The following is a 13,433-nucleotide window of genomic DNA, read 5'->3' as shown; positions in this document are numbered from 1 at the left end:
CTTCACAGATACATTTTCCCGTTAACTCCATTGTTCGGTTTCTTGGATCACAGGGAACGAGAAGGTACCAGTGACCACTGGTTCTGAAATCAGTCAGCAGTGAGATTGAGGCCTGCACCCTGTAGTTAGAAATTACACTCGGCAGTGACGACTATAATTTTGTCATTTGTCTAACGCTGGGGTTGGCTCCTGAAAGTGGGTGTTGATAGTGACATCTAGTGGATCTTGGGTAGATAAAGATGACCTCTAAAGTAATTAGTTGTCTAGTACTGGGTGAAGACCCAACCCCGTTTTCACCCTTCCCACGTTCTAGAACGTGAACGTGTGTGCTCTGTAATCCAGTTTGGTGTATCTAAAACACGACACTATCAGGAGTTTTGAAACTTACTTTTTCTTCCTGTAGACCGAAGATCCGACCATGGAGCGACCCTATACATTTAAGGATTTTCTCCTTAGACCAAGAAGGTGAGGCTTTGGGGCTCAGGTGTCCTTCATGTTTCAGTCATTGGTTTTCTCTGAGGAAGATTTCGGCTTCTTTTCCCTTTGCATCTTTTGCAAAAAAAAAAAAAAAAAAAAAAAGTCATCGTAAATATGAAAGTTGTAACCAAGTCGTATCCTTTATAACCATTTTTCTTCCATCACGCAGTCATAAATCTCGAGTTAAGGGATTTTTGCGATTGAAAATGGCCTATATGCCAAAAAATGGAGGTCAAGATGAAGAAAACAGTGAGCAGAGAGAGGACATGGAGGTAAGTTGCAAAACTACAGGCCTCGGTCTGTTTTCCTTGCGCCAGATCATATTAGTATCTTATTTAGGACCTAGCAGTTTAAGGACATAAAAGTAGATAGAGCTTAACTATGAAAACACTTACTGAGTCCGTGCATCTGTGATCAACTACTGATGTGTTTGGCTGTGGTTAAAAAAAAAAAAAAAAAAAAAAAAAAAAAAGGTCAACTTCTCATTTTATGTTACAGCACCCATAACGGAAGAGGCTTCTCCTTATAAAATACCATACCCGTATTTCATTCATAGCCCCACCCCGATGAGAAATTGTGCGCACATATTTCATTCTCTTCTTTCTTTGGACTTTCAGCTCGTTGTAAATTTCCTCACAGCGCTTGGAATTGCTTCAAAGTGCATGAAATGGTTTAGAAAGTCTTTTCCAAGTTTTTTTTTTTTTTTTTTTTTTTTTTTATGTGTTGGGCCCCCAGGTGATGTGTTAGGAAAAGCTCTCCTCTAGAAATACCGTTTGGGAAGTAGCTGTCCAGAGGAATTTTCTTTTTTTCCCCCTCCTGGCATAGCTGCCTTTAAACTCCTTAATCACATACCTACATCGTGGGTCCCAGTGCACCTTAGCGCACACTCCTGGCGGTGCTATTTTGTTAGATTCCCGTATCGTTCTGCAAATGGCCATTAACCAGGATGCCTCTGTGGCCAATTTCCACATCTGTTTGCAGCTGTCGCATATATGTGGTACGTGAATTATGTGTTATGGGCAAGTTATCGGAACCCTCCGCAGGCCAAGTGGTCATATTTCCGGGCAGTGTTTCACTTGTGTGCCTTCATCCCTCTGCACGGGGAGGAGTTGAAGTGGGTGGTAGGGATGTACGAATGTGAAGATTTCATAAGCACATCGACAGATTTTTATCTCGAATCCAAGGAATTTTTTACACTCTTCTAGCTCTCCAACTGCGCTAACCAGTGAATTACTCAATTTTCCAGTGACTTTACTAGGGGATGTCAGGAAGGAATACTTAATGCCTAAAATATGTGTGGCAAAAATGTCACTCTTAACTCTGGTACCATGAAGCCTGTTTCTGTGGTGGCCGCAACTGGGGAGCGCCTAAGTGGAAAGCAACTTCCAGACTTCTTCGGTTCTCGCGATTGTACTCGATGCAGAATGAGAGCCTCGCTTGCTTCCATCGCTGTCCTCCCTGGGGAGCGATGGAGCCCGGGCATCCTGGCCCCTCGTGCCGTGATCTCTGTTAGAACACACGTGCAGTATGGCTTGGCGCCCCAGCTCCCTTTTACCTTGTGGGGGTGTCCAAAAGACAACAGCTGTAACGTGACCCATGTCGCTGGCATGGCTCTGTCCGGCCCTGGCGGCCTTCGGGTCAAAATAACAAACATGAGCATGAAAAGAGGCTAATGCGGCTTAACACAATAGACTGGACACACCCAAAGCTGGGTTGATCTGTACAGTGCGGTCAAGTTAGAAGGCAGCACAATTAATTTGGTCATTGCTCCGAATTCTTTTTGAGACTCTACTAGAATTCATTCTTTTTTTTTTTTTTTTTTTTTGCCCTTTTTGGGAATTTCTTCCCACGTGGCATGTGAAGCCACCAAAAGAGCCAGGGTGCGAAGGAGCAAGGAAGAAGGACCCAGAGCACACTGCGTTTGTTTTTTCCTCGTGTGTGAAGGGTCCACCTCAACGGTCTTCATTTGCTTTTATTCCGCAGCATGGCTGGGAGGTCGTGGACTCGAATGACTCGGCCTCCCAGCACCAGGAGGAGCTTCCCCCGCCTCCACTGCCTCCCGGCTGGGAAGAGAAAGTGGACAATCTGGGTCGTACCTATTACGTCAACCACAACAACCGGACCACTCAGTGGCACCGACCAAGCTTAATGTGAGTACCGTGCCGTGGCTGGGGACGTGTCCGTGTACTTGGAGGTTGGACCGTGGCGGCTCTTGGGGGCAAGGTTGGGAACTCCGCCTCGCCTCAGAAAAACGTAGGATGTTTTGCCCTACATGCGGACACGTAGAACAACAGGGTTACTCTTCATTTAGTTAAAGAGCGCGAGAGCCCGTCGGAATTTGCACGATAAAGAAGCAGTTCTTTTCCCTGGATCCGGTTTGCCTATTTTAGGTATGAACTAATTCATTTTAGACAACATGGATACACTCTTTTACATAGGTTCCTGACATACTGAAGTTATTTTCCCCACATTTATCTTACGTATGGCAGTTATATCACTTCCCTGGTCTTCAGCTTCCTCTCCTGACGAACCCAGATTGGAAAACGGCAAACAGATTGGCTGTGCAATCTTCTCTTCAGTTTTTGGCTTTTAGTCCCTTTAATTATTTAATTCGGAAATGCCACTTTTTTTTTTTTCCTCTTTGGGAAATCTATAAATCATCCCCGTGATCTAACTAGACGCCCATGGAAGGGTTGCAGACTCAGAATTAGTCATTACTGTGTATTCTAATCCCTCACCAGCGTCAGGGCCGTAGTGAAATGATTACTGTTTTGTTCATGCAACAATTTTGTATTTGATGGTAGAGGATAAACACTAGTTAAACCTCAACTATGTTCGAAAAGGATTTGTAGCAGCTTGTTTCTAAATCATAGTATACGGCAAGACCTGAATCTATTAGCATACAGTAAAAGGCAAAACAAGTATTCGAAGAAGGAAAAGGGAAATTTGAGCTCCTAGCAGCCAAGATGAGGAGGGTAATTGTCAATGCATTACATCATTTTCAGTATGTAATAAAAGCAAGTATATTGGATGAGATCATTTTTTCTTTAACCCAGACTCTGAAAGAAATTTGCTCTCGATGGTTTTTTTTTTTTAATTTTTTAACGTTTATTTATTATCGAGAGAGAGAGACAGACAGAGCATGAGCAGGGGAGGGGCCGAGAGACAGGAAGACACAGAATGTGAAGCAGGCTCCAGGCTCCGAGCTGTCAGCACAGAGCCTGACGCAGGGCTCGAACCCACAAACTGTGAGATCACGACCTGAGCCAAAGTCGGACGCTCAACCGACGGAGCCACCCAGGCGCCCCTCATGATGGTTTTTAAACAAGTGGTGTCAGCAGTGTGATGGGTGATAGTGTTGTCAATAATCCTTTAATCTTTGGAGGTTACAGAGAGATTCTGTTTATGACTGAGGGTGGGGGAGGTAGCCAAGAAATCTAGTCCAGGTTTTGAGTTGGAAAGAAAGCTTGTCTGATCTGCATCTGTGAATAGCCGGTCCTTCCTAAGCCCCCAGGTGGGTTCCGTTGAAGCTCAGATGCACTTGGTCAGCTTTGGACCTGGCTCATTATTCACAGGACAGCGTAAATATCCACACATCCAGATGATCATGAACTCTTCTTTGTTGTAATTTTGTACCCCCCAGAGAAATCTACATGGAAATGGTTTCGTTCTTTTATTTTTTATTTTATTTTCTACTGTTTTCCTTTGATTACTGAACATAGCTGTTGTGAAACCATTTGAACCCATTTGACTACTCTTGGTATTTGTAAATGTTTTAAAAAAAAAAAAAAAAACTTGGACCCTCTCCACACCCCCTGCCCCGCCGCCAGGTAACATTGGTTACTGTAAATGGTCAGGAGTCTTGAATCAAGAATCTTGGTAGCAATACCCTAAGCAAGGCACCATTATCTTCCTTTGCTAAACATTATTGAACACATAACACCCTGTGGGGATCAGAGTGTCCTACGACTGGAGCAAAGTGACCGCTAACAGCTCACAAAGAAAGAAATACTAATGGCCAGTGCATATACGGAAAAAAGTTCACCTTCATTAATAATCATGCAGACTGAAGTCTGTTATTTTGGGATAAATGGAAATACTTGCTTTCTTACCTCCCAGAGTTGTGAAACCCTAATGAGGAAACTTCTGAGAAAACACTTCATATTGTTTTTGTAAACACACTACCGTGGGGGCATTGGCCCAAAGAACTAACCCAAAACAAAAGAGATCATTTGTGCAGTGCTGGCTCATCAGTTGTCCAGAACGACATGGGAAAAATGCAGCCCTTAATCCAAGTTCAGGTTCACATGTAGTTTAGGGAGGGGTCAGTGGCATGACTGTCCCTATGAGTGAGGCAGCTATGCCAAAGAGGCTGAACCAGGAAGGATGTCGGCAGAGCTCAGGTGGGGCCCGGGGAGTGCCTCTTTTCCAGTGGGCATGGCTTCTAGAAACCCTGAGAAAAGTTAGATAAGGAAGAAGAATTAGTTTCCATAGTAACCTCCTCATCCCACCCGAACTCTTGAGAGTTTGAGGTTCTTTCTCCTTAACTTTATTTCGCCAAGTATTATGGTTTGTTTTTTTTTTTAATGTTTATTTTTTGAGAGAGACAGAGTGTGAATAGGGGAGGGGCAGAGAGAGAGGGAGACACAGAATCCCAAGCAGGCTCCAGGCTCTAAGCTGTCAGCACGGAGCCCGACTTGGGGCTCGAACTCATGAACTGTGAGATCATGACCTGAGCCGAAGTCGGATGCTCAACTGGTTGAGCCACCCAGGCGCCCCTAAAGTATTGCTTTGATTCAAACTTAATTATTTTCGTAATTCAGTTTTTACAGAATACTGCCACAGTCCTTGGGGGGAAATTGATATTAAGAAGTGCCTGTTAGGGACACCTGGGTGGCTCAGCTGGTTAAGCACCCATCTCTTGATTTTGCCTCAGGTTGTGAGATCGAGCCCCGAGGCAGGCTCTGTGCTGCGTGTGGAGCCTGCTTAAGACTCCCTCTCTCCCCCTGTCCCTCCCCCGCCTCTCTTTCTCAAAAGTAAATAAATAAAATGTGTTTTTTTTTAAAGCATCAAAAGGCTGTATCTGAGGAAATGAGACAGAGAAGTGATGGCCGTGTGCTGAAGGAAAGAATTAAGACTGTCCTTGTGACTCATGTGTTACCCAGTTCACTAGGCTTGTGCTCTAGACTTCAACCCCCTGAATAACCTCACTGACAGTTCGTTGCCCTCCGGCTGTCCTTACAAGGTCCTTCTCCACCCTGTCCCTTGCCAGATTCCCCACCCACAGTCCTAAGCCTACGGTGTATTAAGTGGCTGGACCGTTCACAGCTGCTTCCTGACTACTCTCTCTTCTTGGCCCCGTGGATGCCCCGATGCCCCCCCTGCCCAACCACCGAAACAAAACTAGAACGTCCCCTTTCTTGTGGCTGCCTCTACCTTCCTCTGGGAGAACCGCGCTTCTGTTCAGCTCTCAGTGAAGGACCTCTGCTTCCCCCGTGGTAGCAGGGAGCACGTAATACTCTGGCGGCCTGTGTGAGCAGGGACTATGTTCTCTTACTCACAGATCTACCCGTAGCGCCTGGCACAGAGTAGGAGCTCAGCAAAGTACCTTGTAACGGAATGAATGACTACAAGTGAATCGCTTCTCAAAGTGATGATAGGCGCACGGTTTGGGGAACCGGCGAGCCTGGATACGGAACTGAAGGGTGGAAGGCTGACCACAGAGTGATCCCCACACTCTCAAGTCTGAGGGCAGCTTTTTAAAGCACCCCTGATTTTAGAATTGTCCTGACCCTGTTTAAATATATACAGAAAGGTTTTTACTCCAAAACCCACAATTTTAAAAACATGGTGAAGGAACGGAATTAAGGCTGTAAATGAAGATGCGCTTTAGAGACTCAAACACTTAACTCTCTTACCTCTCTTGCAAAATACTTTGTACATCTTCTGTCTTAGCAACAATTTAATCACATTTCAGTAACTGGGCTCATCGTCACATTAGTGTGTACTAATGTCCATAACGTAGGTGAGTGTCAGTGATCTGACATACTGATCTTAATTGACACTGAACCTGACAAATTGATGGTTTATCCTGTCTTTAGCCACTTGCATATTGCCCATGAAAATCAAGTGAAGGGGCGCCTGGATGGCTCAGTCAGTTGGGCATCCGACTTTGGCTCAGGTCATGATCTCACAGCTCGAGAGTCCAAGCCCCGTGTCGGGCTCTGTGCTGACAGCTGGGAGCCTGGATCCTGCTTCGGATTCTGTGTCTCCCTTGCTCTCTGTCCCTCCCCCGCTCGTGCTCTGTGTCTCTGTTTCAAAAATAAATAAACATTTAAAAAAAATTTTTTTTAAATCAAGTGAAGAATATAGATAGATGAAATTAATGACTGAAGAAAATTAAGATAACTATTTCCTAAAATACTTTCTTGCCCCCAATAAAATAATTTTCTACTTTAATCTGTCAGCTCAGAAATATTTTTAAATGTTCATCTTCCCATTAGTGACTGTTTCTAGTTTCAGCTCATTCAGTTGCTTAATGACATGCAGGCCTCCCTTGTGTGACTATTTTCACTTCATCAGTGAAGACCATAAAAGCCCAGGGTTGGAATTTCAAAATCAGAGGTAACCTCTCTATGCTATTTAGTTGTGTCTGGTTCACACTGATTACTAATTATATGAGCATGTGGGATAAGGGAGATTTGCATAATTGATTTTAAATGTCCCTCCCCCACTTTTTAAAGTAAGTCCTTCCAGAATAAGGAATTTTATATACTTCTGAGGGATACAAAATGCAGACGTGGTAATAATAAAACCTTATTTCCCCTTAACCTTTCAGAAGTCCCTGGAACACTTCAAGTATGTATTAGGCCCTGGCACACAGCATGCAAACATTAGTCACTCAGCGTTGACTGAATAAATGCTAACTGAATGTATGATATTTCAAGTGAAGATTTAAAATTCTGATGAAAGTCTTTCATAGATGTATATAAAATATTTTAAGGCCAGTCATTAGGAAGGGAAATTGCTTCCATCCTTAATAAAAAGGGAAAGGATGATGTCAAGTTTCCTTGGCCTTCTTAGACACTACTAAAATATTTTACGTATTTCATAAAGAATTTCATTCTGGTCATTTTCCTCCTAACTATTTCTCTGTTCTGTAATAACTTTTCATAATCGTTGTGTGCTGAAGAATTGAATGTCCTATAAAAATGACCTGTGGCGGGGCACCCGGGTGGCTCGGTCGGTTGAGCATACGACTTCCGCTCAGGTCATGATCTCACAGTTCGTGGGTTCGAGCCCCACCTCGGACTCTGTGCCGACAGCTCAGAGCCTGGAACCCACTTCGGATTCTGTGTCTCCCTTTCTTTCTGCCCCTCCCCCACTCTCGCGTACTCTCTCTCTCAAAAATAAACAAACTTAAAAAAAATTAACAACAACAAAAAAGACCTGTGGCAACACAAAATCACAAATGCGACATTCCATTCTCTCACCTGTCCGACAAAGTGTCAGTTTCTATCATTTTGTTCCGGTGGTTTCAGAAAAGGATCAGTATCCTTCTGTGCCCCTTAGTGTTAATCGTTTTCTCTATAGCCATAGTTTTGTCAGTTTCTCTGAAGGTATCTCAAGGTACTATTTTTTAGTCTAGTTATAGTTTAATAAAATTAGAAAATACGCAAGATTGTTATTTCTGTGAGAGTTCCAAAGTTTATGTATTAGGTACACAGATAATAGCAAAACTTCGCTGACTCAGATTTTAAGAAGTAATTATCATTCTAATGTGGATTACATGGAAGCTAACCTGCGTTTACCGGAAGTTAAAAATGTAAAGGTGTTTGTTGGAAGTACTCAAACTGTCTCAGAAAGGGGCAATAAAGAGTACCCTATTTATTTGCACACAATGCTGCTAGTCACAAACTATTCACTATTACGGGGGCCAGCAGGCTTTCTGTTGGAGTGTAGCAGAAGTTTGAGAGATTAGAATGTTTTAAAACCCGTGTTTTAGGGGCGCCGGGGTGGCTCAGCCGGTTGAGCGTCCCACTTCAGCTCAGGTCATGATCTCACAGTCTGTGAGTTTGAGCCCCGCGTCGGGCTCTGTGCTGATGGCTCAGAGCCTGGAGACTGCTTCCGATTCTGTGTCTCCCTCTCTCTCTGCCCCTTCCCTGCTCATGCTCTGTCTCTCTCTGTCTCAAAAATAAATAAAAACATTAAAAAAAATTTTTTTTAAAACCCATGTTTTATAGGAAGAATCTATAAGGAGGGCCCTTGATTAATACTATGTTTTGATTAGTCTGAAATAACGTTTTCAAATATTTTGAAATGTTAACTTGCAGCATCATTTCTGTTAACCGAATATGGTGTCTTATTGAAAGAGTCTGATTTTTCTTCGCAAAACATTTTGACATTTAAACTTCGACTCTAAAAGCCGGCAAGTAGTATTTCTCCCAAAGGATGATTGCCTGTAATTTACTGCAGCAGTTTTCAAGATTGAATTGATGTTTTCAGATCCTGAATTAAGAGAGATACATCACACACACACACACACACAAAAGTTGCTGTGTTCTTCACATCCCACTTGATTTGGGAAATGATCACTTGATGTCTGGGTGAATTTTTTACAGTGGTTTAATAGGGAGAAATACAGTGTCATCCTGAATGATCCTGAGATTCTGTCAAAATGAGATCCGCACAGCTAAAAAAAAAAACTCATGTTAAAAAATTCATGTTGGGTCAGGAGCACTTCTCTCCAGATCCCGGCTTTGAGTTTGTACTATTTTCTGCTCCTTGGCCAATCGTTACCAACCTAAAGTTGCCGCCTCATCATTGCTAGACTCCTAGAGGGGCCACCACTGACTGGCCCCAAGTCAGTCACCTGTCCTTTGAGAAGCCTGCCTTCTCACTAGAGCAAAAAGATGGAGGGCTGTGATTTCTTTCTTCTTCTTCTTCTTCTTCTTCTTCTTCTTCTTCTTCTTCTTCTTCTTCTTCTTCTTTTTTTTTTTTTTTTTTTTTTTGAGAGAGAGAGAGCGTGCGAGCGGGGAAGGGGCAGAAAAAGAGGGACACGCAGAATCTGAAGGAGGCTCCAGGCTCTGAGCTGTCAGCCCAGAGCCTGACGTGAGGCTTGAACCCATGAACCGTGAGATCATGACCTGAGCCAAAGTCAGACTCTTACCCACTGAGCCACCCGGGCACCCCAGAGGGCTGTGATTTCTTAAACACCAAAGTACATTTTGTGCTATTTGCCTGAAATACTCAAAACGTTGTGCTGATGCATTTAAACGCGCTGTCTCCTTGACTGAGATGAACCCAGAACTATCCTCCAACCAGTTCGCGTTGGGTGAATTCCCACACGTAACGGCCAGCGAGTGGTCCGTGTCGGACGCGACGGCGGCCGCGTTTTAGTGGGTGGGAGGCCTCTGGCGAGCGCGGGACTGTGGCGGAAGGCGCCAGATACCCACACCGGCTGTCCCGTCTCTCTCTCCCCCTCGCCCCATGCTCCCAGGGATGTGGCCTCCGAGTCGGACAGCAACATCAGGCAGATCAACCAGGAGGCCGCGCACCGACGCTTCCGCTCGCGCAGACACATCAGTGAGGACCTGGAGCCAGAGCCCAGCGAGGGCGGAGACGGCCCAGAGGTAAGACGTCCCCACGCACCCTCCGCCCGCCGCAGCTCCTCCTTCCCGTGGGCTCCACGTGGGTTCTGTGTCCTGATGTGTTCTCACGGTAAATGCTGTCTAAAAATTCAAGATGGTGGCCTCACAGCTAACTGACGACCGTTGGGATATCAATTTAGGAAGTGCATGGAAAAGTCAAGTTTGACGAATACGTATACCCGTCTGTTGCAGAAGGGACTGACGTTATTTCTAGAACACATTGGAAATCTGAAGATATTTTCACCTTACGGGGGCGCCTGGGTGGCTCAGTCGGTTCGGCGTCCGACTTCGGCTTGGGTCGCGATCTCGCGGTCCCTGAGTTCGAGCCCCGCGTCTGGCTCTGGGCTGACGGCCTGGAGCCTGTTTCGGATTCTGTGTCTCCCTCTCTCACTGACGCTCCCCGATTCATGCTCTGTCTCTCTCTGTCTCGAGAATAAATAAACGTTAAAAAAAAAAAAAAAAAAAAAGATATTTTCACCTTATTATTTACCTGCCCCCAGAGTCTAACTGTATCTTAGTGAGTGGCAATGTGGTTGTCATAGGTGAGCAATTAAATGAGCCCTGTACCTCGTTTGGGTACCAAATACTTCTACTAAGGAGTTTTGACATCGTGAAAGAGATTTATTGCCGGGAAAATAGGAATTTGGGTGAATTTAGAAATGTTTACTATTTTCCCCTTAAATGTTTATGGTAAATTATGGGGTGGGGGGAATTATGAATTGAACAACAAATTAGCAGTTACCAGTTGTTGAACAATTACTTCTGTGCAGTCTTAACAACTGTGTTTACTTAGTAGAAATCCATTCTGTTTAGACAGTGTTTTATGAAGATCATTCATAAAAATATTGCAGTGATCAACACTGGAAAAGCAAAATCAATGATTCCATAATGAGTTCACTAAAAGTTATTTAATACCACTGTTTAATTACAGCTTATAGCATCTCTGCTGCTCTTACAGTGACTCCTCAGCACTTACAGTAAAAGAAAATCCATGGAAATCATCCATGAATTTCTGAGAACATTTTTAACCCACCCATGTAGTAACCAGTACTAGAAGTAAGTCACCACTCAGAGAGGTGGTGTTTTAAAGGGGTTAAGACCACAGCCCCTAGAACCAGGCTCCCTTGGATCAACTCCTGACCCTGCCACTTCCTAGCTCTGTTCTCTTTGACAGGTGACTCTGTGCCTCGGTTTCCTCACCTGTCAATTAGGGTAGTAGTCACATGTTCCTCAGGGTTATTAGAAGATTGTGCGCGCCTTAAATACTCAGTAAATGTTAATTATAGTTATCACGGTGGTGGTGGTTGTTGGCAAGGTGACGAGAGGATCCCACGCTCCTACCATTTACCCCAGCATCTTGTTCCTTGATAGCCTTGGGAGACCATTTCCGAGGAAGTGAACATCACTGGAGACTCCCTCAGTCTGTCACTGCCCCCTCCGCCATCCTCTCCAGTGTCCCGGACCAGCCCTCAGGAGCTGTCTGAGGAGCTGAGCAGAAGGCTTCAGATCACTCCAGACTCCAATGGGGAGCAGTTTGGTTCTTTGATCGTAAGTAATGGTCTTGTTTGAATGAGAAGTTGAGCAAATATTTTATCACTTCTTGTCGGTTTAAGAGACTCTTGTATGCAAATAATGACCAAGGTCCTTCCAGCTCCCAGAGAACCCTGACATTTTCCAAAGTTCCCCCTTCCTCAGGGGACAGAATTAGTCCAAGCAGGTGAGAATCTTTCTTGATTTGTAAAGAACTCAAGAAGAGTCCATTTCTGTTATTATCACCTTTAACCTTGAATTTCTTTTCCCAGCCAGAGGCTCGTAAATAGTGCCTCCATCACAAAGGTGGTTATTTCACAGGGGGACCTGGGAGACATTGGGCCTCTTAATTAGTCCTCTTAAGTACCCTGCTGCCCACTTTATCATTCTCACTTCGCAGATGAAGTTTAAGGGACCCATCCAAGACAGAGTTAGGATGGGAGACGGAAGACGTCCCCTAAGTCCCAGAGTACGAATCCTTAAGAAAGCTTATGCAGCTGAGGCACGGACCTCAGGATAACATTTGAACTTGGGTTCTTAACCATCAGGGAGCCTCTTTCTAGAAACTTCAGATAGGGCTAAGCCCCAGTGAGAAGCAGCACAATGAGCATGAAGACCTCCATGTTTGATAACACATCGTGGAAGGGCATGAAAAGTCCATAGAAAAATACCTGCCTGTGAATAGAGTTGAGAACAAATGCAACTCTCCATGCTTCTCGAGAAATTGAACTTAGAGATGTATAACAGTAAATGATAGTGGTCACTGCACTGAAAATGGCATCCTAGAAAAATAGTGATTATTACAACCGTTTTGGATGTGCACGGATAAGAGGACTACATCTAAAGTAAAAGCAAGTAAGCGCTCACAAGATTGTTACTCTGTCGGTTATGGTGTTTTTACCATTGGCCCATATTAGAGGAGTCGCAGTGATTACTCAGTTAATGTGGTTTTATACTAAAATTTTGTAAATGTTCTGCAGAAAGAGAAATACCACTGAGATGAAAATCTAATACTAAAAGGGCAGGAAAAAAATGTTGTATGTGGGATATTTGAATTGGTAAAAACTGTCGCTGTGGAAACAACATAAGCAATGAAGCCGTGTATTGAAAACCTGTGGACTGTCGTAAGCAGGGCAAGAACCTAAGCAGATGCACACCTGTAGCCTACCAAGTAAAAACTCCTTATTTTCTTCAGCATGAGTATTAAGTTAGCATCTCTAGTTCTTTGTATAGGGACCACCTGCATTTAATCACTGAACTTGCCCAAAATATCTTTAAGATCCAAGTGCAAGAGTCCGTATTATTTTAAGATGGTGTTGAGTCTGATTCAGCTGTTCAGTGAGAATGTCTTGGAAAGAGAACACGAGACTCCTTTTCAGTTTCGCTTGTCAGGATCGCTCTATATTCAAGGACAGTAGCATGAACTTTTACTAAAGAAGGAATCCTTCGTGCTAACCTAACCATTGTGGAAGGGCCTGAATAGGCCCCTGTCGCTGTCACAGAGTCTTTCTTTGACCTTACCCCCTTTTGCTTACCATTGAAGTGAGTACTGAAGTATTAAAAACGAGTACCTACGTACATATCCCACGGACGAATCTGCTGCCACTTAGATACTTGGCCTTTGTGTGTGTAACCCACTGCCATTCTATGATTGGGTCTCTTGGCTGTTTTTCTAAAAAAGATAGATGAATACAAACGAGTGAGAGGAACACTGTACATCACACACTAGATGTTTTAGAGGAACCTCACTATTTTCCCTCATTCCTGTTCTGTACG

General features: G+C 44.0%; 1 protein-coding gene across 1 annotated transcript in view; it reads left to right on the top strand.

The window, feature by feature from the left end:
• NEDD4L (NEDD4 like E3 ubiquitin protein ligase) overlaps positions 1–13,433 on the top strand; it is a 344,746-nt gene that overhangs the window by 268,565 nt on the left and 62,748 nt on the right. The window contains 5 exon segments of the mRNA XM_030335978.1: positions 404–465; positions 647–749; positions 2,461–2,627; positions 9,977–10,109; positions 11,499–11,675. Coding sequence (XP_030191838.1) covers positions 404–465; positions 647–749; positions 2,461–2,627; positions 9,977–10,109; positions 11,499–11,675 — 642 coding nt within the window.

This window comes from Lynx canadensis, chromosome D3 (assembly GCF_007474595.2).
Source record: "Lynx canadensis isolate LIC74 chromosome D3, mLynCan4.pri.v2, whole genome shotgun sequence".
In the NCBI taxonomy this organism is placed as follows: Eukaryota; Metazoa; Chordata; class Mammalia; order Carnivora; family Felidae; genus Lynx; species Lynx canadensis.
The sequence above is the reverse complement of the archived record's forward strand: the minus strand, read 5'-3'. Positions and strand labels throughout refer to the sequence as shown.